Raw genomic sequence first — 25,245 nt, forward strand, 5'->3', positions numbered from 1 at the left:
AATATACAAATGAGTTTATTGTAATCGCTTATTGTGTATTGTAATTTATTGTAATTAACATTTATAACATTGGCTAGAACTAATAATGATATACTGATAACGAGAGAATGCTATCAGAGACTGATAACATGAAGAAATTAAAAATAGGTATTTACAGAAGATAATGGGCGCATTGTCTAATACAGCAGCTTTAACGCAGCTGGATAACAAACCAATGACATAATCCGTTTCAAACGAAACGAGCTACGTCATCTGCTTGCTTATCCAACTGTATTAAGGCCTCTACCAGAAATGCTCCCAATGATAACAATAAGCGATGTGGCTTTACAAGTGTATTTTAGCTTATACATTTCAAACTTGCTAATTCAGACAGCATTAAACAAATGACAATAGCCATGATTACAATAAGCGGAGTCTACTGTATTAAAATCGCAAAATGACATTGAAATTGGAGAAATTTTGGAAAGGTGTCATTTTTTTGGATTATGATCAAAATCGCACTTAAAAAACAAACAAGTTTAAAAATCACTATGACACCAGCTTAGTTAAAATTGTGTGAGGCGCCATGTTACGCGACGTTATCAAAAATAACTTTTATATTAACTTTGAGGACAGATTTTGATATTGTGCGAATGAGTAAAATTTTCATCAAGTGGGATTAAGTCCAATCCCACAATGCTCTCGAGTTTCGTATCCAAAAATTTAACAGCATCAATATTCTTTATATCCAAGTTATCGCGCCAAATATCGTTTCTAAATCTTAACCCCCATTACGAAATATTAAATGAAGTAAGATTGGTTTGATCTTTTACCACAACGCGACACATGGGCGATCTTCAGAGGGGGTGCCTGCCAAGAGGATTTTCAATAGGAAACTGGCTCTCATTTAGCCGTTATAAACGTGAAGAAAACCTAGAAAACTCCATGTGGCCAGTCCGTTGGACAGACGCAAATTCACAACCAACTACCAGTGTTCGGCCACTGGCGGGCTTAAATTAAATAGACGCCACACACACATCATGGAAATTTCCTCCTTTTTTGATTTTTTGGGTTCAAGGAGTCTAAAAATGAACCCTTGCAAAAACCCGGGAGTTTAATTTGACACAATTACAATACTTTCCACGTGTTATGTTACAATAGCCAAGAAAGTAAAAGAAATTTGCCATTTTATTGTTGCCGAAAAGCATTCGTCATAACATTTGCATAATATTTGAATAGATCTTTGAATTTTTCATGAATTACATTTTGGTATATTTAGTATTAATTAATTCTAAAATATCGGATGTATATCTCTATAGATATCAATCACGATCGCTACGTCGGTGCTAATTTAAGAGACATTTTTCTGTGTGATCAGCTCCGATTTTTTAATCAAAAATATACTCGTAACATTTTAAAAACAACTGAAAGTTGTAAAAATAAATGAAGCATGACTTACGACTTGCTCAACATAAAAAATAACTTTCTATTTCTAAGTAAATGTTCTGTTTTCTCCAGTAATTTTACGATTGTTTCTCATCAGCGATCACATAAACATAAAACGGCAAATGTAATAAAATGTAACTAATTGAAATTTAACGAGTAGATAAATCTAGATACATTTTAAAAAAAACTGAATATACTATTTCAATTTGATTTAACCGACTTTTGTTTCGGAATATTATCGAGGTAATTCGTAAAAGTAAATGCACCCATCTTTAAAATAGAAAACTTTCCTGTAAATTAAATAAATAAATAAAAATTGATTATAAGAGTTATTCTTTCGCATCATTAAACACACTCGTCAAATTGGCATGCAACTTTTTCTGGAAGGAAGTCACGAATGTGGCAGTTTAGGATTAAATTGCAAATTTTTTCCTTAAACGGCTTTAGTCTTCCTGCTAAAACAGACTCTTTTTTTTACACACATTCTGTCTTTTTTTTTGTTTTTATTAAATTACGGTAACGCAACGCTAGGGCGATCTGCCTAGGGGATGCCTTCCGGGAGGTCTTTTTAAGAGTAACTGACCCCTTCAGGCGTTACAGACGTGGAGAAAATCCGGTAAACTCCACGTCCGGCGAGGCGCGAACCCGCGGCCGAACCTCCCAGTGTTCAGGGAACGGAATCGCTTAGCCACTGGTGTACACACATCCAGCCAAGAAATACTAATTTCACTTAACAGATTAATCTGTTAAAATTCACCAAAAAGATTAAAACGGAAAATAATTCAATTTTGTGTAATATTCCGATATATTAGTACGAAGAGGTTTAGATTTGTTCGTGAGAAGCACAAGCACATTATGAGTTTAAATAGCCGGCCTCAATTTTATTCGTTATATGCGAGAAACACATGAGCTAGGAGTTGCAGGGATGAGGAACGACAGGAATCTGGGTAATTGTTTTTTAAATTATGGATGGTTCAAATCACAAGATTCCGGAGAATCTGAACTGTGAATTCAAATTCGAATTCTCGCGGAAATGACAATACTGTAAATCTTGTAGTCAAGAATGAGGAATATTTTTTATCTGAATAATCAAGATGATTAACTACTGTTTCGTGCCTGTGATATTCATATTCTGTTATGATTTTCGAACGATTTGGGTTTGTCCATAAATTACGTAACGTAGATATAGGTGAGCAAATGCGCAAGTAATCGTTACGATGTGTTACGAGGAGATGCGGGTAGTGTGTTTACAAAAACATTATGCAATGCTGTCGTTAAATCGACTGGTGTTGTTTGCTAAATATGTAGGGAAAACCTGCCAGTAGTTTTCCCCAAATTATCAAATATATGTTTGGTTATGTGTCTAATTTCAGTTGTTTAACTAAAAAAAAAAACAAGAAAAAATGTTGCATAGCAAACCGTACTGTTTACGTCGCTTCTTTGTACATTATACATGTAATTAATATAACAATAATCAGCATTGCATATTATTCTTCAGTACAATTAAGAGGATTTATGGATGATTCGCCTTGCGTAATTTTGTGAGTATTGTTCGACAGCGTTACGGACCGTTACCGGCCATGGGATTGTAGTTGAAAAGTATAAAAATAGCGTTACGTAATTTACGGACGGTACCTTTGTCGAATAATTTATTACATCCAATGTCGTTGATTCTAATCAGACAATACTGTAACACTTTAGTAACCTAACGTTTAGTAATTTTGAAACCGTGTCGTTATTTGTTCTGTCTGCTAACACTATGTAGTGTAACTCGACCACTTGGCATTTTTCATCTTTAATTTTTTTTTTTATTCCGTTTAGTTGATTCAAACCTTATAGTTTGAAAATTTTACAATTAAAATTGGATATGTTTGGAATACATAACAGCAATTTGAAAGTTAAATGATACCAAACTAACTATAAAAAGATCAAATTATATAATAATAATAAAAAGAAATGCGTGGTCAAGCGGATATAAGCTTATATATTATCTCAAAACTGTCCAAGACGTCGACTTTACATATAAGAGCAACTGATTGTGGTTTTATTGAACTACAGTAAAACCTGTGTAAACCTGACACCCACGGTATCCGGTATGTTTTCCGGTTAGGCAGGTTTCCGTTTTGAACAGGTCTTACTGTATTTAAAAATTTCAAAAGCCAAGAAAGAGATCAATTTTGTATTCCATTATAATGTCATAAATCTTTTAATGAATATCAATTACTGTATTTCTAATTTCAGTGAATTGATCAGTCATTTCATTCTAGAAAGGGGGGGGGAAATGGTCGAAATTGAATACAGAATGAAAAACTGAATATTGAATTATTTTAATTGATCTTTTTCTGTCTAGTCCAATCTTTTCTACGTTACAGAATTCCATATACAGTATCTTTATTCTCTTCATGTACGAAAAGCTGCATACCAATTCAAAGAAAATAAAATAAAATATATATGTGTTCTTCATGAATTATTAAATCTTATAAAATTTTCATATTAAACTGAGCTGCATATAATTTCAATCAAGGCATTTCGCTAAGATTAACGCCTTCGGAACGAAAGTGTTTTACGATGTGTACTCTGATTAATTGGCAATTAGTTTTTTATTTTATTTCATTTTAACTACTTCAAAATTTATAAACGTTTATCAATGCGTATCTTACACGTACGGTAAAAAACCTGTTCGAAACGAAACCTTAATAAAACGGAAACTTGCCTAAACGGAAAAAATTCTTCGAAACGGTGGATTTCCTGTGTTAAAAAAAACCTGTTCATAACGGAAAATATATTCGGTACCGAGCGAGTCCGTTTTATACAGGTTTTACTGTACATTTTTTTCTATTTAAACAAATTTTTAATCATTTTTTTTCCGTTGTTTATTACAAAATATTTAACCTATAAACTTATATATAACATTACATATGCCACCATTTTATATTTAAGTTTTATTTAATTTATAATTGATAAGCGTATTTTTCCTCCTCTGTACGTTTCCAACTGGTTTGTGTTCTAGAATATTTCAAATGTACTGACCCTGAAGAAGTTAAACTTAATTTGATGAAGTATTTGCCTTATAACATAATGACTCCTGTACTTTAAATTTTTAATCAAGTTACTTCAAGCTTGAAGTGGGTATGCTAATTTTTTGATTTATTCACTGAGTAAGTGTATATTACGTCATATATATCCGAATAAAACAATAATTATCATACAGTTTTTAATGTATATTAATTGGTAGCAATTGATTAAAACAATTTCTATTTTTTAATAATATATCATTTTCATCAGATAATTAAATGAAATTTACATAGATATGAAGATTGTAATTTCTGTATATTATATAATAATATTTTAATATTCAATAACTGACTTAAGAACAAAGTCTATTTGGCAGAAATCAAAACAATCAAAACAATCAAAACAATGAAAATTTTCACCTGCATTTTCAGAACTATAAAACAATGGTGGACAAACTTCACCCCTTACTGTGGCTTTCATAAATTTAATTATTATAATTAAATATACAGGAATATGTATCCATTAGAAAAAAATACAGTTTCAACAGAGTGCGGCTCTCGTGTTTCTAATAGGTGATATACGGCTCCTGTTGAGACAGTCCTGCTACATAACATAAAATCTTACTGTAAGACTGAATTTAAATCATTTTGAAAACTATAAATAAAAATAGCTTTGGACGAAATTTCTTCAGCTTTTGTATATAGTTAATTTAATTTTCCTGATGGCAGAAAAGAAGCATGGCAACAATTAAGATACTACTAATCAATTATTGAATTTTTCTAAGCAATTATGCAGAATACTAAACAAAATTTATGATCCATAAATTTGAACGTATGCTGAAAATTCTTCAATATAAGCAAATAGCTACTACATTTTCATGTTTCAGCATATTTTATAAAATAATGCATTTATGATGATGGATTTATTGATATTCATAAAACAGAATATATCTTATAAGAAAATTACATTTTCTTAATTTCTAATTAGTTTTTTAGCAAGTATTATATGTTAGCACTGAACATTACTGATTTTCTTTATGCTCTAACTCCAACAAGTTATTTTAAATACAGAACCTTTCTATATTTATTTTTATTCATTTCTATCAATATTGTAGTAAAAGATAAATATTAACTTCACAAAAATAAGCATATTAACTTATAAATTGTAAAAAACTGAATTAAAATAAGAACTGCATGTAAATCGTATAGGGAAATTTTTAGTAAAAGGAAAATTTATTTATTGTCCATTTAAAAAATTAGCACTTTATGATAACTTATAATTTCATCTATTACAAATTGTATATTATTATTATTATTACAATAATTTATAGTTTATGTTATTACAAAATGACATTAACTACATTATAACACCTAACATATTATTAAGTTATGTATCATTTAACTGTTTGTTATAATTATATTTAAACTTTTCAACTGTCACTTCAAGAATAATTTTTTTCAGAAATATTTTTCTCAAAAACTAAATGCACTAAACATAGATAAATCTAAAAACAAACAGATTAAAAGAGTTTCATTCACGTCAAACAAAAAGAATCATTTAGAAAACAGGATGTTAGAATTAATAATTCAGCAAACAGCTTAAACGTAATAGCAAATTTTATTATTTATCAATCATTTTTGAATCAGTAAAACAAACAATACACATTTAATAGCAGTTTAGGGACACTTTTATGTCTTTTACACCTGAACATGGCCCATTACCAGGTCAAAAACTGCTGCCCACTGTTAAAGATGTATTGTTTACTTTATGAAGTTAACTGCAGCAGCTAGTCTGTCTTTGTTTTAGAATCTAAAAAAGGCTATAAGACTTATTCATAAATTTAACAATACAATTTAAGAGCTGATGTGAAATTAAATGTTAATAAATGTTCTTACTATACTCTTAGTACAGAAAGAATAAATTATATAACTTTATATAAAATTTTCTATAATATGAAAATAATATAGTTTGTGTAAACAGGATGTTCTGCCAGATGTTTTCATACATGCAAGTATTTGTTAACTCATTAAAAAAATGTTTTTAACACGCTATGATATAAAACTTCAGATTTAGCATATGATAAAAATAAGCCAAGCAAAATAATCTAATATTAAACTATGCTTAACTATATTGAATATTTTATCTAATTAAAAAGTTATTCCTCAATCTGTTTCAGGCAAATAACAAAAATTTCATTATGAACCATATTATAACAAGTTCAGATCTAAGAACATAATACATTTTTTTAAACAACACATTCCTTTCTCAATCAGTTACTGTTGTTACCAGTGTATAAAAAGCTTTTCACAGTCATTGCCATACAAAGCATGCACAGTAATGCTAATTTAATATTTTAATATTATTTTTTTGTATGAATAATATTAAGTAATATTAACATTATGTTTCTAAATCTATCAGAATAAAAATTTCCAATAGAAGTTCTTCAAACCAGAGGATAAAAAATGTTGTTTCCACCAAGGAAAAGTTTGTTGAAAGTTAATCATTACAGAATTAATTTGTCAAATTAAAAAATTTTTTTTTCTTAAATGGTAATTTTTGAACATTTTTAATCAAACTGTTTGTTCTTGAATTAAATGCATGATGATGATTAATTTTCTAATTGAAAAAACAATCTTACCAAATACATTTGGAAGTAAGACTGTTATCATAAGCATTATATTAAGCTTATTATTACTACTCTAAAGCAGAATAATTTATTTTACATTATGTAAATTTAGAAAAATAACCACCATATTTTTGAGCTTATAATCTACAATGACATATAATACACAAAATTTCTAGAATGAAAATAAAACCTTTGCATAATCTACCTGACCATATACCACAAGCCTATGAAACAGCCATAGGTGAAAGTTCGTAATTGTAATTAACCTAGCACAAAACCTCTCCTAACATATAACTTACAAAAAAAATTCTCAAATCAAGTTACTTTTTAAAGACAGAAAAACTGTGTATTATATGCAAAAATATAAGATAATTACCATTTAACTTAAAAATAAATTTACAAAATATTTTCTACATTTCTAAACTAATTGTAAGAAAATAGATTTATTTTCAGATATATATATATATATATACATACAAATACATACACACACATTGTATGTAATTGTCATCTTTCAAATTCTTTTTCTGCACATATACCTGAAGAGGCCAAAAGTGTTTTATTTATTTTTTTTAAGAAAATAATTGCTGGAAGAAGTTTGAAGCACTGGGTAAATTATTAGTTATCTCATTTCCAGCTTCTGTGAATATTTTATTAAAAACGTTCAAAATTTATACTCTTTCTTTAATAATTACATTTTAAATTAAGAGATATTTAAACACAGTAAAGTTAATTTTAATTATTGAAAATATTTTTTTTTTAAATTCTAAGCATGTATTCATTACATTATAAAACAAATTATATTTAATAATGGAATTTTTCATATTCATCTTAAATTACAACATAAACCTGAAATTTTATAAAATAAATTCAGTTATTATAGGATATTTTTTATCTCACAACTTCAGACTTCAATTACAAAAATTCAAGGCCAAATGCAATAATCTGAACAACTTTCTGTTACAATCGAACGTTTTTTAATTTTTAAAATTCACTTTTTGCATTCTATAAAACTATTTCTTTTTCACTGAGATCGGCGTTGTATGTACGTTTTCTTATCACAAGCACTTTCAATGAACCTATAGTCAAAAGTGCTTGCGCAATCACATTCCTCAGTGATGAGTGAGGACCCTACACCAATAATCTTACTGAAGACAAGAATCATAGCCCTACCAGGTGTTTCCTCAACCCTACCTGGGTCCCTTGATCCCCCTCCAACATTGCATGTCCCAGGTTGTTCTTTGAACCAAAAACGCATAAGGAAAACTGGCCGTTACATCCACTTGTAAACAAAAGGTCTCATCCTACTTACTTTTTAGAAAAAGCACTTGCTAAATTCCTTCGTGCAATAGTTCTGGACTCTCCATATGTTACTCCCTCATCTGTAATTACTAAATCCGCCATCGCTTCAAGCATTGGTGCCCTACAGCCAGACACCTACACTTTCTACAAACTAGATGTAATATCTTATCTTTATATCCTTCAGTGCCCACCTTCGAGGCTGTAATGCTTGCCAAATCAATATAGTAAAAAAATCACTATTTCCAAGCACTACGCTATGCAGTAAGAGGGAATTTTCTGTGGTCCAAACATCGTTGCCATACCTTGGACCCCTTTCTATACGCATTTGCCATATTTTTAAGCAGCGTAACCTTGTCCTACCACTATCCCCACTTCCAAACCTACGCAAGCTCATTTGCAATGATAGGAACAAGTTTTCTACAATTGAGAAGTCAGGGGTCTATGCTGTTCCACCAGAGAATCTTGCAACGGGAGTAAACACAAGGTATATTGGGGCCACTACTAGAATGCTTGCCAGCCACCTTGCAAAGCACAAAGAGGATGTTGTGAGAGGCAGGCACATCACAGAACTTACAAAAAAAGGTACTTGAGCAGGGTTATGATCCCAATCAATTATGCTCAAGAGTTGTAAAAATCAGAAACTCGTTTTTATATGGGAATCTCTTCTTACTACCACCTTGGATACATGCAAAACGCCTACCCTCGACCTGCCCAGCATATGGGTCACACTGTACAAATGATTAAGCAACTATTAGCATCCTCCAGTATATGTACAGTGCAAGCCTGGATCCACGCATGCGCTGCTTCGCATATCATGGAGCTTACTGCTCGTTCAATTTCGAACACATTTGAGTACTTGTTACATGTTCTTAACGGTTTTGACAAAAGTTTTAATTTAAATTTTGAGCGTTCTGTTCTTCATTGGATTATTTCCGTTGAAGTTTTTAGTAAATTTCCATATTCGCCTGATGGCGACGACTATAGGTTCATCGAAAGTGCTTGCGATAAGAAAATGTACATATAACGCCAATCTCAGTGTTTTCTCCACTTTATTATATTATTATATATCAGTATTTGATGTGAAAATCATCCCATTGATTATTTCTTTTTCTTTTGCATTAACTTATCATATTTGAATATTATTAGAATTATATTTGTAAATGATCCATCTGTAACAAAATTAGCCGATTAAAAAAACAGACTAAGCAAATAGATTTTACTAGTTATCAGTCCTTTATATCATGAATGATTAACATTCAATATATGATGAATGATACTTATATTTTTGACATTAATGTATAGAGCATGAATATGTAAATGAAGATAATTACATAAAAATGTTTTTATCTATGCATATTTTTACAATTCAAATTTTTCTGTGTAGATTAAAAATTATTAATTTGTGTAACAAATGTAGCAAATTATAAATGAAAGTATAAGAAAAAATTAAATAAAAAATTGTAATTAATAATATTACTAGTTATATTTTTCATAAAAAATGTTTTATATTTCCGAGATGTGGATACTTTTACTAAAACAATAGATTTCTATACTTGTTTGTTCAAAACGGAAAAAATAACATCAAATATCAATAAAACTATTGCTATTTTTGATTGAAGGTGGCATATACAGTAATCAAATTCTTTTACTGGTTGGTTTATCATAAGAATGATATACTATGACAGACCTTTGTTTCTTATTCTGAAATTCTTCTGGCAGATCTTTTCTAATTTGATAGAATAATAAACCTCAAAAAGCAGAATCACACTAAAAACTTCTCATTTTATTTCAGAGACTATTGAAAATTTCTGCTTTCTTAAAATCAATTTAAAGAAAGCTAAAACTACTCTTTACAACTTATTTATGAAATTATTGATAACCATATTTTACAGCAACTTTCATAAAATCACCCTGCATCTTATATGTGAAGTTGTGATCTACCATAGATTAATGAATTTTCATAGGTAGTCTATGGAAATCTCTACCTAGCCAAACTCTCAAAAACATTATTATTTAATTAAATATATTATTATTATTTGCTATAGCTAAGCAGCTTTTGCATGTATTCGTATTGAATATTTTAACTGTAAATGACCTCTTTTAAACTCATTTTTCCTCTGATAAATAAAAATGTGCATTCTTACTTTTTTTTTAACCAGAATACATTAAAAAAAAATTTAGGGTCAAGTACCAAAAGCACAGGACTGCTAAAAACTCTAAACACTTTTTTCCTAAACATTCTGCATTAAAATGGCAGTGCATATTATATGTCATAAAATATGGTATACAAATCAAAATATTAGTTAAATAAATAAGAAAATGTAATCTTCACTATATGTTTCATTAAGTTTTACATCTATGTAATTATCTTTAAAAATATACATAGAGTATATATACATTACATTATTTAATAGCCATTATTCTCTATCAATGTCTTGCTACTTAATAACTTAGATTATTAGAATATTTTTATAGTCATGTTCTTGATAATCATGACAGTAATTAAAGTAAGAATTTCAGTTGCTGCAACCTTAAATTAAAAGAAAATTAATTTCATTTATAATACATTATAATTGTATAATATAATATATTTAAATAATTATTTATAAATAATATTCTTTATACCATTACATACCAAATAGCATATAACTCAATCATCTCCTGATATAATAAAATGTGACAGTGATGTTTAAGGAAAGAAAGCATTCAAAATGGACCTTTCCTAATGTAAGGAGTTAGCTATTTTGCTTGGGAAATGCATTTAGATCTTAAAAAAAAAAATAAGAAATTTTACTAATTGGCCTGCAATTTGAAAAATTGTAGACCTATAAATTCTCACTGTTTGTCCGTCCATCTGCCTTTCCTTAATCTCGAGAACAGAGTTAGATAGATGAAAGACGAGACCAGATATGGAAATCTTAGGGCTACCCGAGGTTAATTAAACATACATAGTTAATTGGGCCCATAGGAGGCCCAATTAACTATGTATGTTTGCATAAGAATTCACATTATTCCAATTCAAACATTTTCTCCTGGAGAGTGTTAGATAAATGACCGGCACAACTCTATTGTTAAAGGAAAAGTATGATGCACAGGAGCAAGACACTACTAATTTGAAGTAGAGAATATATATTTTAAATTAAATAAAATAAAAATATGATTGAAAATTGCAGCCCAGCATTGTGACGATGTCACAATAGATATTTGCTCATTATTCTTTACACATTTATCCCTATAAGCAGCAGTGCCCTTAAGTATAAAAAGGAAGGCACAAGCTATAAAAAAGGATATATACAATACAATATATACCTGAAAAGTACCCATAAAGTTTCTCAAAAAAATAAGTTAGTGAATCTAAAGTGAAAAACTTGCAGATAGAAAAATTCAAGAAACATTCCAACTTTTTCAAATCTTCCAAGAAACTCACTTTATTGGAGTTACAAACAAACAATTTAAAAAAAATTTTAATTTGTGTTCTAATAACTTGAATTTGTGTTTTTTAGTAGTAAGTTCCTCTGAAGATGGATTTAGCAGTGTAAAAATACTTGGTAACATGTTATAAGTTGATTTCTGACTCCAACAAAATAAGGACAAACAAGTATAATTTAGTTTCCTCACAATAAAGATTTCTTTCTTTTCTAATTTTTGAAAAATGTAATAACTATGCTTTTATTTTAATAACATGGTTAGTTGTTTGGCTTTAGATTTTATTTTAAAACTATGAAATAATGATTACCACAGAGGATAGAAAATGAATAAATAAAAAGTTTTATAGATTTTTATTTTAGTCTGTACAATCTGTTTCAAAGTACAACTCATATAACATGTAGTTCTGTATTATAGATTTTTTGTTGTCTACCACCACTCCCACTTAGACTAGATAATAAAGAATAAATCAGGAATAATTTTTTTATTTTCTTTTAAAAAGATTTCCCCATGGTTTCTCTCTCATTTATAAATTTTATTTTATTTTTTTTTTAATTTTTTTTTAATGGTAGATCAGTTTCTTTTCTCATAGCAAATTAAAGTGAAATATAATACATCCAAATCCGTTTTAAACTTTAATCACAGTTTTAATCTAACTTATTAGTGCCTCACTATATCGAGTTTAGCAACTGAGTCTAGTAGTGATCCCTTTCCATGATAAATTTAATATACAGGATTACGTTATAAAACTTTTAAGAAAAAGTTTACTCAGTTCAACGAACTAGTCTATTAAATAATATTATATAGTCTATTATACAGTTTTTATTATTTTATACTATTATATAATTATTTATTTTGACTGTTTACAACTGGAAAATTGTCAAATTTCTGACTGTTATGCAGTTTGAAATGTTTTATGTTTATTTTATCAATCTATGTCAGTAAATTATTCTCCTAGCACTATAAAATTTCTATTCATCCATCTCAGACACTTTAAAAAACATTTCTTATCGAAATTATTTTAAGTAGAGTAATTAAAATGATACTTTTCTTTATATTTTTACGCAGAAATAATCCTTAAATATTTTATTTATAATCTCGTATTTTCAAAGTTATTTTGCATTTTTAAATCTATGTATTACAAATAGTGAAATTAATATAAATATTTATGAATAAAAAAAAATACATAGTAATCTATGTTCTAATTGTTACAAGTTTAATCATAAAATTCCTAGTACATTTTCATTTCCTTGAGGAAATAAGTATATTATACAAACATTTTTATTTGAAAATTAACTTTCTTTAAAAATTATACATTCAAATTCATCTTCGGATAAAAAAAATATCTTCTCAACATCAAGTAAAAATCACGATTAATTAAAAAAGTCAATCATTTGTAAGTTGGAATTGAGAAATTTTAAAATTATGAATTTAAAATACAGTCTTGAGGAAGTGCTTGACTTATTACTTATGATAAATGTAAGAACTGTAGTAAATGCAAAAATTAAAACCATCTTTTACCTGAATGAAAAACAAAGAATTTTTCTGTTTTAATTAATATGCAAAAGAAATATTGCAAAGAAATGACATACAAAATCAAATGCTATCAATATTTTCAATATTAGAATTAAAACATAAAAAATGATTTAATTTTAAAATCCTTATGTAGGTGTTTTAGTTTCATTCACATCAAAATGATAGCTGATCCATCAGATCATCTTTAGTATATGAAAACTAAAATTATACAGTAATTAAAAATAAAAAAAGCAAACAAAGGACACAATGGAAATAATATATCTTTAAAAAAGGAACAAAGAAAAGCCTTCTACATTTACACACACACACACAAATAGGGATCAAAAGGACGTGAAAATGTTTTGCATGAATAAGTGATAAGCTTTTTTACCGAATCTTTATAAGAATTTAATAAAATATATCTATAGAATAGCTTTTGTACAAATTTATTTAAATAAAATTTAAATTCTAAATTTATCAAACACTTCTAATTCTTACAATTTATTTATTTTTTCATTTTACAATCTACTCTATTGCAAAGATACGATAAAACTAATAAAACATCTTTATTAAAACAGATCAAATAATGAATTATTAAATATTTCAGAAATGAATTTTTGAATTAGAAATGCATTCAGTGATTTTTTGGTAATATAAAAATATTAAATAAATAAATTACTGAATGCCTTTCTAATTCAAAAATTTAATTCTTAAGTACTTAATAATTCATTATTTGATCTGTTTTAATAAAAATCTTTTATTAGTTTTACTGTATCTTTGTAGTAGGTTAGAATGAATATACAGTATATATATATATATATATATATTCAACAAATAAATTAGTATATATATATATATAATACACTATATATACTTATTTATTTGTTTAGCTTGAATGAAGATAATGTTGACTAATGCATACTTTCTACCTCTTTGTATTCATTAACATATTACTTTATAAATGTAATATTTAAATATATTGATTATGAAAATTTCATTTTATGAACTTATAAATTTTTATGTAATTTTTCTACATTGTCATAAGATAAAAGACAATTTTTAAACAAATATATATGAATTAGATTTCTCATTTTGAATCCGAATATTAAAAATCATAATAATAATCATATTTCAGTCTTTACATATAAAATTTAACAGCATTCATTCATTAACTTCAAAATTATTACATGTAGATTTTAGATAATTATAACGTTACAAGCAATAATAATTGATTTGTAGTTCTTAAAACTTTAATTACATCAGTTAACATTGTCATACAAAATTAACAGTTGCTATAACTATTGTTTTAAATCATTAATTCTTTATTAAATAATTTATATTTCATACTCTACACCCTCATAACTTTTAATTATAATAATTTCATTTAAATGAAATACTTGCTAGCTGAAACTTTACAACATAATAAAATAAATTATAAATAGCACTAAATATATAAAACAATACAAACTAAACTAAGAATCGTCAATATATAATTTAAAATAATTACATTAGCAAAATTTTCTTTTATTAAGAAAAGAAAATTGTCAAACTTAAACTTTATGTCAATATTTAATTTGTAATTAAACCAACTAATGGAATGAAAAATAATTATAAACAAACAAACAAACTTCGAAAGCTTTGCAATTTTCTTATTACTAAAAAACTAAAGATACAGTATTAAAATCTAAATAAAAGTTCTAATAAAAACATAACTTAAATTTAATATAATTATATAAGTTCTTCAAATTAAGCATAATCATTAATTTATAGATACTTCCTCAAAAATTCTTATTTAAATTACATATATTTTTTACCAATACTGAAATGGTTACTTCAGAAAACCAAATTTTTAACTGAATAATAAACATTTTCATCCCAATCCAGGACAACTACAGCTTAAAATGAACGTAAATATCATCACTACCGTAAATTGAAACCGTCTGGGATCAGGACAAAAACATTTATTATTATTCAGTTAAACATTCAACTTCCTAAAGTAAGCATTTTAATGTTGGTGCCAATATAGTGCCAAGGCTACATGAAATATATTTATCAATTACTAACAAAAAGAAAAAACAGACAATAAACCTTAATGTATCATCGGCACAGAGCTTTAATATTATTTAAACTCATACAAACATTTTCGAGTTAATGTCGGAACTACTTCAGATCTCTGCAGTTCGATGTTCTATTTTGGAATGCGTGCTGGCGATATATTTAAGGCTTATTGTGGTGTTTTTGTTTGCGTTTATTCGTCCAATTTCGTGAATAGTTGTAACTTATCAATTACTCATAGAAAAACAATATGAATACTTACATCTGTTTTGAATTTTGGTAATATTCGGTGATCTGGTCATATTTGCTTCTGAAGTAGGTTTACCTATAAACAGAAAATAAACTACATTACATTTTAGTTTCTAAAATAAATTTTTACTAATCTATTTTATTTATTATTAACTAATATAAATTTAACACAATAAAAAAAAACAAACGGTTGTTTTTAAAAACAAATCAATCATTTAAATTAAATTAAATAATAAAATTTTAAATTTTCCAATTATATGAGTAAACATATTAATCTAATTTTGACTGATTCATAATAAAAAAAAAAAATAGTAAAAACACTGCTATAAAGTTTTAAAAAACTTCATTTTATAAATATCTGATAAATTATTATTTGATGATCAAATTAAATGTAAAGTAAATATATTAATTATTTTCAGAGTATTTTTAAATTACACAAAAATGAATGATATTAACGTTCAAGAAAAAATAAATAAATAAAGAATAAAATCATTTGTTGAAATAGAATTATTAATTAACCATTTAGAAAAATCAAAGACAATATTTGAAAGTTTTAATTATATATTAAATTGACAATATTTTATTTATATGTCACCACTTCTAACTTTTCTGCAGTTTTAAGTCTTATTACTTACATTTTCATTTCATTTTATAGTTATTTTGTACGTATATATTTTATTTAGTTATTTACAATCAAAAGCAAGAAGTATTTCTTATATATTACTACGATATAATGAACAGAATACGTAAAGTAGTTTCCACGCAGATTTTTTGTTCCGTGCGTTAAATTACGAACAATACAACCCATTAAACATCTGTCAACTGTGTTTCTTATATAAATCATATATTTAAGGTTTATTTTATATTGTTAAGATTTCCTTACGCGTATTTTTAATCCATTGATAAATTATACAGCAAAATTAATTACTACGTTCTAAAAATAGAAAAGAAACAATGATATTTTAAAACACTATAAATCATTAAATTTAAAAGAATAAGTTAATTAGAAAATTTCTAATTCTTATCTTTCTTAAATATTTCATGTCCACAAAAATTCTATATTATCATATCTAAGAATTTTAATAAATTAAAATTACACAATAAAACAGCCTCTATTACATTTAATATTGCTCTGTACATACATAAAGTACATAAAGGTTTATAAAATATATATTTCTGACTTATTAAAATGGTCAAACTGAGAATGAGCTCGTTCCATTAAACCAATGTATTTAAAATTATTATAGCATACAATTACAAGTTATAAATTACTAGCATTTATGTATTAATCTTTAAGTAAACTGTACTGCGATGTTATATTATGTAACTAATCACAATAAATTGTTTCTCTTGGGAGCGTAGTTACATTGTACTATTTTAACAAAATATAAATGCTTTCCTGTAAACATATGTTTACAAAATTTAATTTTAATAAACATTGCTTGTAATATAATTGTCATCGTTAACCGAACATTAGTATTAGATTAAGAAATAATAGCGATTTATAATAAAATTCGGAATGATTTTAAAATCACCAAATATTCGAAATGGCAGTAACGATAATAGTAAATAACATTAATATTTTACCAACATTAATTGATAAAACGGAGGTTTTTTTTTTTAAACAAATTTTGTTTATTATGTTATTTCTTATTGTTACCATTATATTTACGTTTATTATCAAATGTTTTTATACATTCAATTCTGTTAATTTGGCTTGGATCTAATTGATGAAGGCCCATTAATTCTTAGTCTAAAACGTCCATAAAAGTATTTGCTGGATTTCATAAGCTGTTATTTCTATTTAACATATTTTACCAATTTTAAACACATTTTTAAAGTGAATATTATGTATGCAACTTAATAATTTAAATCTAGTTCATTTTAAACACATTATATTATGATTAAATGTTTGAAGATTCATCATTTAAATTTTTATACCAATAACTTTAAAATGCATGTGATGTAAAATTCAAACAAGTTTTTTTTTTTTTTAAATAAATTTTATATATATTTTTCCGAATTCTCTGAATCATTCAGCAAATTTTTCTGCATGAATAAATTATTGCTAATATAGCATTGAAAACTATCTTATTTTCTTTTATAAAATATGAATTTATCATTCTACAATGTAGTAGTATAAATACAGAAAAATTTATGTATTTTCTGTATAATTTGAAACACAAATTAGTTTAAAATTATAAATTTTTTTATTATAATTCAAGTATTTGAAGAAGCTTTAAACAATTAGAATTAAAAGAAAATTCATAGATAAACTGTATACAAATGGAATTTAGAAAAACAAAAGTAGAATTACAAAGTATGAATTTTACTAGTTTCTTCAATATATCGTAAATTAATGTGGATTTTAAAGAATTCCAAAGGAGGAAATAACTTGAAAACACTAATATAAAAACAATATAAAATCTTAATGTATCTTGGTTTACAAATGTTTAATTCTATCATTTCTCAACATAAGAAAAATTTAAACAGTCATTCTCAATCCATAATGTTTCTTCTAAATATGCAACCATTTCTTCACTGTTTCTGCCAATTGATGCTACCATAACAGAAAAGTTTGCTCTCCATTTAAAACTATTATTGTAAAATTTTCTTTAAAATCATAGAAAATACAATTTCATTATATTATATACTACAATTCTATTATTGCCTGCATGGAATACAAATTTTTAGCAGCCACTAGAATTTCATAAATCGCGTCTACCTGCTGAGCCTGTTTGTTTACTTCGTGGCTTAAAAAATGCTCTTCTACTTTATCGTCTTCATTTTATAATTTCGATTTATTTCACAATCTGTAAAATAGATTACCTGAATCTATTTTACAGATTAGAAAATATATCTAAACCTTGAAAAACAGCGTGCAACTGAAGTGGCCACTTTTTTTCAGAAGTTTATAAACCTCGAATGATACATTGTTATTGATATATATATTATTTAAAATAGCATCACAAAAATATTTGAGCTTTAACATTATAAAATTAGAATATATAAATTTAATTATTTTTTTTTATTCATTCTTTCCTGCATGCACTAAGGGTCTTTCTTGAACATAAAATCACGGATTTGACCAAGTCCCATCTCTCAACCAGAGTCCAGATGAGGATAAATGTAAAGGATGGAGTTCTATGTATCCAATTATAAATATATTACCATAAATTATTTAGCAATATTCATATGCATGTAGCAACTGACTATGTGTTTGTTTAAAGTTACAAAATATATTATTATATAAAACATGAATTATTATACCAGGTAAAATACGTAAATAAATTTATTAATGCTTTTAGATAAATATGTTAAAATTAATTAATTGTATTATGAACAAGCTTTTCAGTTTAGTCTGTCATGTTTTCAATTATTGTATACAATAATCTACATGGCTAGTTTTCAACAAATAAAAAGCATCATTGAACGCTTGACAACTTTAACAAAGACAAATTTTATAAAAGTACTGTTTTCTACCTTACCAAAAAAATAATAATAAATAGATTCTCTACTGAAATAGCATTTCGATAACATAAAAAAATCTTTAAAATAAAATATATATAAATAACCTTTTATGTAACATTAAATATAACCTTTTACAAATGATTATTTAAATAATAAAACTTAATAAGTTTGCAATTAATTTACACATTCTCTTCATTATGCTTTGACTTAATTAGGCTTTAAAAATTTAAATTATATTCATATAAAAACAGGATATTAGAAATAAGGTCAACAATTTTTTTTTCTAGATGACAGTTACGATGATAATGTACGTTAATCAGATTTTTATTCATTACATTTTATATTGATGGTTGTAACAAAAACTCAATACAATAAGAAATTGGCAAAACATTGTCAGATTATTAAATATCAATCGATATCATAAAAAACACTCATCTGCAAATAGTATCATATGATATTTTTCAGACATATTAGTCAAAGGAATGTCTTTTTATATAGTTTTAGAGATTAGAAATGTATGATCCACTTGTATTATTGCTTACTGAAGTGAATCACTCTCAATATGTATTTGGAAGAGCTAGATGAAATGATTAGATAACAATGGATGATAACATTTTTAATAGCTTATTATTATTATTTTTGAAATTTAATGAAGTATCTCAACTATTTGATTGAAAACAAGAGACAAACTGTAATGTAATTTCAAATTTTTCTAATAATATTTACATCTAATAATGTTTTCTGCTGCAAAATTACTAGAGAATGTTAACGTTTAATATTCTTCGTTTCATATCTATTATCATCTGCATATTAATTAAATTTATGGAAGTTAACGACTTTTTTAAATATATAAAAATTTTCTAAATGAAAAAAATTACGTAAAAATGCCGCAGGTGTTCCTAAATTATGTTTCAAACTAGATATCTATATATATATTTAGTAAGATCTATAGTCATGATCTTATCTTTTTCTAAGATATTTATTTTACATTTATCATTCTTTTTACAAAATCTTAAAAGATTAAAAATGTCTGAAGTGCTGATTAAAAAAACAGATAACCTTCACAATCTTCAATTTTTTTTTGTTTTTAGAAACTAATTGTTGCTTCCAAAATTCTTTACAAAAAAATAATGTTTTCCGATAAATTTTTCAGACATTTCGATTTACAAACAAAAGTGATCGATACAGCAATGTAAACAGTATTTATAACCTGTCCTCGTTTATGATCTCCCACTAATCAAATAAATATATATATATATATATATATATGTGAAAAATACAAAAAAAAATTTCAAGTATTTGTAATGTAAACAATTAAAATCAATTTTAGGCTTTATTCACTCTTCATAACGCCATAATTAAAATATAAGTAAGGAGCCGGTATTTATCTTTATATTTTTCGTTCCAACTTATTTCATTCCGGTGCTTAATAATTAAAATAAATGTTATATAAACTATTACAATTTAATAATAGTTAAGTTATAAAAATCAAATTCGTGTAGATATTAAATTTCAAATACAGAAAACAAACTTCAATGTCAAGATAATTTTATATTAGCTTTCAAATATACGTAAAAAAAAAAAGAAAAATATAACAGCAGAAAAGTATCATTTTTAATTTCATCCATATTGACTAATTTTAAAATGTAATTTATAAATGAAATAAAAGAGATAAAATACAAAAATTATCATCTTAAAAATTTATATATATTTGCATGTAATAAAATAGAGAATTACAATATCAATATTAAAATTGCAATAACCTGTTTATTAATAATGTATACATGATTATATTGAGTAGTAATTATTTTGAAATATTGAACAGAATGTTCTTCATAATTAAAATATTATGCGTTTAAGTTTTCTTTAAAAATATTCGACGATAAAAAAAAAATTACGCATACATAATAAAGGATATTAAATAGAGGATTTTGATAAGATTAATTTTATAAATATTAAATCATATTTTATTATTAAAATTTTAAAATAACAAAACTACTCCACTACTTTGTCTTAACATTTTTTTTTTTTATCGCGACGCTAATGACATTGTAATTTTTAAACTCTATTTAATAAAATGTTTATTGTTTAATAACATTTTATGAAAATTAACTAATAAAAATTATTAATTTAGTTTCATTTTTGATAAGATCTCTTTTTCATACTAATGTATAATTATAAACAGAAATCTTATATCCGTTTAAAATTATCAAATTAATTTTTATCTTAAGATTCTGGCGTACTATAATTACTTTTTTAAAAGGAAATATAAAACTAATCAGAATATAAAGTCTATTTTTAAAACTTTATTTTAGTCATTAATTAGCTTTTCTTATACTTTAATATATTATTTGAATAAATTCACATATAATTATAGTAAAGACTAAGAATGTTACATATTAATAAGGTAAAACTTAAGTTATATAAAAATAAAATTACATTTTGCATATAAAGTATAGAGAAGATTAAATGATAACTTTTAAATCTTTCTTTGTAATATATTAATTCATAATTCAATTTAATTTTTAAATTTTTCAAATCATAATCTCTTGATTATTACCAATCTTTTAAAACTAATGAAAGCGAAATTTTAACATATATATATATTTTACTTAAAAAGTCATTTTTTATTCTATTATCGAAATGATTTTTGTTTTAAAATTACCCATTTTATAATTTAATTCGAACCAATACCAAAAATTGGCGAAATTCTAGTAGAATACATGCGAGAAATCTAAATAATATTAGCTTATCAAATCAACAAATCGTGTTTTATTTCTATGAATAATTTTGTACTTAATTGGATAAAGCAATTGTAAATTTGAAAAATAGTTATTTTTTCAAGCAATTATTCATTTTAATACTGTATTTTCTTTACAAATCAACCAAACAAATATGAATAAAATGAAAATCGTATATAATTTAATACGTAAAAACAATATTTACATTGTTTAAATAACCCGAGGTAATTATTAAAAAAGAAGTTTTATGAAAACAATCAAAAATATTTCCGAATATCCTAAAAAATTTTTGAAAATCCCAAACATTAATAACGATAAATATATTATACATAATTACTAATAATGATTTCTGTAAATACGAAATAAAACAGGCCATTGATTTTTAAAATTTAAATAAATAATAAAATAATAGAAATTTAATAAATAGCAATGAAACCAATTATGTGCTCCATACACGAAATAAAAAGCAAGATCTAGATTAAAAGCATTTAGGTTAGGTTAAATTGGACAATTTTATATTTATGCATTGTACGATAAAAACAAAATCATGTTATTACATATTATATATATTCCATATTAAAAAATAATTAAGTTTTAATATAAAATTTCCAGATATAGAAATTAATCATTTATTTTTATCATTTTTATACAATCTTTTACCAGAATTATTTTGTTCAAATAAATAATAAACTTGTCACTAATTTAAACTAAAATATAGTGATTTTTCGTAGATAAATATGTATAAATTCTGAATAATAAATTCAATCAAACAAATATATTTATTTATAAGATATTAAGTGTTTTTTTTTTATATTAGTTAATTATAAAAATCCGTAACAACTATTCTTTTCACTATACATGTAATTTGCTTGAATTTATCCTTATTCAAATAATACTTACAAAATATATAAAACGGTGGTACAAGTTTCATTTAATAAATAGATTGTCTACTTAGATGTTACGACGTAATAAAGTTTAATACATCTATAAAACATTATAATTCGGCCACAATTATGTCATATATAAAAATATGGTCATCGATGTATTTATACTTACATACATAAAAATAAAAATTACAAATTCCAAATAAATTATACTCTTACACAATTCCAGTTCTTAATTTTGAAACTGTTCCAAAATACCTAATGAATTTTTATTCAAAGAAATTTTCTACCGGATAACATACAAAAGTAGAAATCTCACAAAATAACACGCACAGATTCTTACAAAAATAAAGACTTATATCTAACGATGACAACGCAACAATCAAACACAAAAGATATATTTTAAACTACAGCACAATGTACTTTTTTTTTTACTTGTGTTTTTCTTCGTATTCTATAGTATATTTAACTCCTAAAAGACTTCAAAGTTTTGAAATTCATCTAGCATGACTGCAAAGATGCACATTTAGCTCATCCCCAGATGGTTCATACATTAATGGAATGCATAGCTTTCGTACTAAACAACTGTTCAAATTTTAATCACCGATTATTATTTTCGCGCACTATCAATCCAGAAAACACATGATATCTTAGAATATAGTGGGAGTGATTTATAATTAACACTACAAGCAAACAACACACAAGTTTTTTGTTTTTTTTTTTTTAACAGAATAGACTGGTGTTAAAAAAGCACTTTTTTTTTTCTTTGTTTAAGTGAAGTTAAACTGAATTGTGTATATTTTAGTGTATTGTGTTGTGTCCTGTTGTGTTGTGTTGTGTGTTATGTTCTGTGCTGTATATTAAGCTCTGTGTTGGAATGTATACAAGGATACAATGAAAAATCTTACCTGTTGTACTAACTGAGCTGCATATCAGCAACCAGCTCATGAAACATACTCCGAGAATCATTATCAATAAACTAACGTTCGAATTGAAAAAATGGCACAATTTCCAGCATTTTTTTTCCCCTCTATTTTCAGTTTTTAGATGATTTTTTTCCCTTCATATAAATTCGATTAGGCCTAGTTACGTCGGTGAATTAAAGAAAAATCTACAGATTTGTCCATCGTACGGAGCCTAATTACCAAGTTGAGTTAACCCGCTTTTAATTTATGTTTATACTTTTCGAAACTGATAAAAGTCGCGCCTGTTTTTGCCGACCGATAGCGATAATTTCGTAAGAAGCGACGTCCATCGAAATCGGCTTCATCTGATCACGTGGAGAGATGTGCCGTCCTTTAATATACAAACATTTCGTTTTTAATATTTGACGTAAATTATTTAATTTGATATTTTTGATTTATTTCGTTAATTTTAATATAAGTTTTTAGTGTTATTTATAAGTTTTTTTTAAAAAAATAACTTATGTTTAATTATAAATTTTAAATGCATCGTACGAAAAGAGGGCGCTGGTAGCAGCTTAAACGTCCGCCATTTGACTGGTTATGCAAGAATTATTACAATGCGATCTCTTTTATATAAAGAGATTTTTATGCTAATTAAGATGAATTTTATTTATGAATTATTTACGACCGATTCGAGTTTTTTTGCGAAAATATAATTAACATTTTTAAGTATCGGCGGCGTTAATATTTTATAATTTTTATTCGCTGTTTTTGGCGAAATTATCGCGGCGATAATTGATCGATTTTGGATTTTTAAAGTTGCGTTAATTTATTATTTACGCTACATAATTTTTACCAGGCGGAAAATACACCAATATAAGTCTTGCAACGGAACACAAATAATAATTCAATTTTTTTCAAAAAGCAAAAAAACAATTTGAAAACTAATTTTAAAATGCAATATACTCATAACGCTATAAGATATCGCCTAAAGGCGTAAGGATCCGAATTCGAATCCGGTCCGAATCACCTTAATTTTTGTGAATAATTAATATCGAGTGCCGTTCTCTATCATTTTTGAGAGCTTTTTTCCGCTTCGTGAGTCCTAAGGGGCTTCTTGTTATACCCATAGTGGCTATATTCACAATGGAGCGCCATTGCCGCTCCATTGTGAATATAGCTACTATGGGTATAACAAGAACCCCCTACGTATTCATGGAAGAAAAATTCCCGAGTGTCTTTTTTTTTCTTTTTGATCGCCTGGATCTGTTCCTCCGGAATTAGGCTGACACCCTAATTGCCTCGGGCATCCTGCAGTCATTCTCTATTCTTCCTTCGTATTTACCAGCCCCTAAGGATATAATTCGGACCGGAAATATATCCTTAGGGGCTGTCCACAACACTGGGAGCGAGGGGATTATGACAAGTCGGACAAGGGAGTAAAAATTTCAAAAAAAATGTGATCGTAATTTATGGACAGTTCCTTATCTACCGGTGGTACTACACATTAAAAAAAAACTAAAATACCGTATCGAATTGCTTTAATTTTATTGATAAATAAACATATTTTGCCGGAAATTATATACAGTATATTAAACGAAAAAAACAAAATAACTTGTTTCAAAATTGAA

General features: G+C 26.0%; 1 protein-coding gene across 1 annotated transcript in view; it reads right to left on the minus strand.

Moving 5' to 3' along the window:
* Positions 1 to 23,995, minus strand: part of LOC136974426 (TGF-beta receptor type-1-like) — a 60,633-nt gene extending 36,638 nt beyond the window's left edge. The window contains exons 1-2 of the mRNA XM_067269306.1: positions 23,618 to 23,995; positions 15,627 to 15,689 (exon numbers count right to left, since the gene is read on the minus strand). Coding sequence (XP_067125407.1) covers positions 15,627 to 15,689; positions 23,618 to 23,678 — 124 coding nt within the window. The 5' untranslated portion in view covers positions 23,679 to 23,995. The remainder of the gene's footprint in view (positions 1 to 15,626; positions 15,690 to 23,617) is intronic.
* Between the last annotated feature and the right edge of the window lie 1,250 nt (positions 23,996 to 25,245).

Source organism: Centruroides vittatus, unplaced genomic scaffold, assembly GCF_030686945.1.
Source record: "Centruroides vittatus isolate TY-2023 unplaced genomic scaffold, ASM3068694v2 contig_1079, whole genome shotgun sequence".
Classification (NCBI taxonomy): domain Eukaryota; kingdom Metazoa; phylum Arthropoda; class Arachnida; order Scorpiones; family Buthidae; genus Centruroides; species Centruroides vittatus.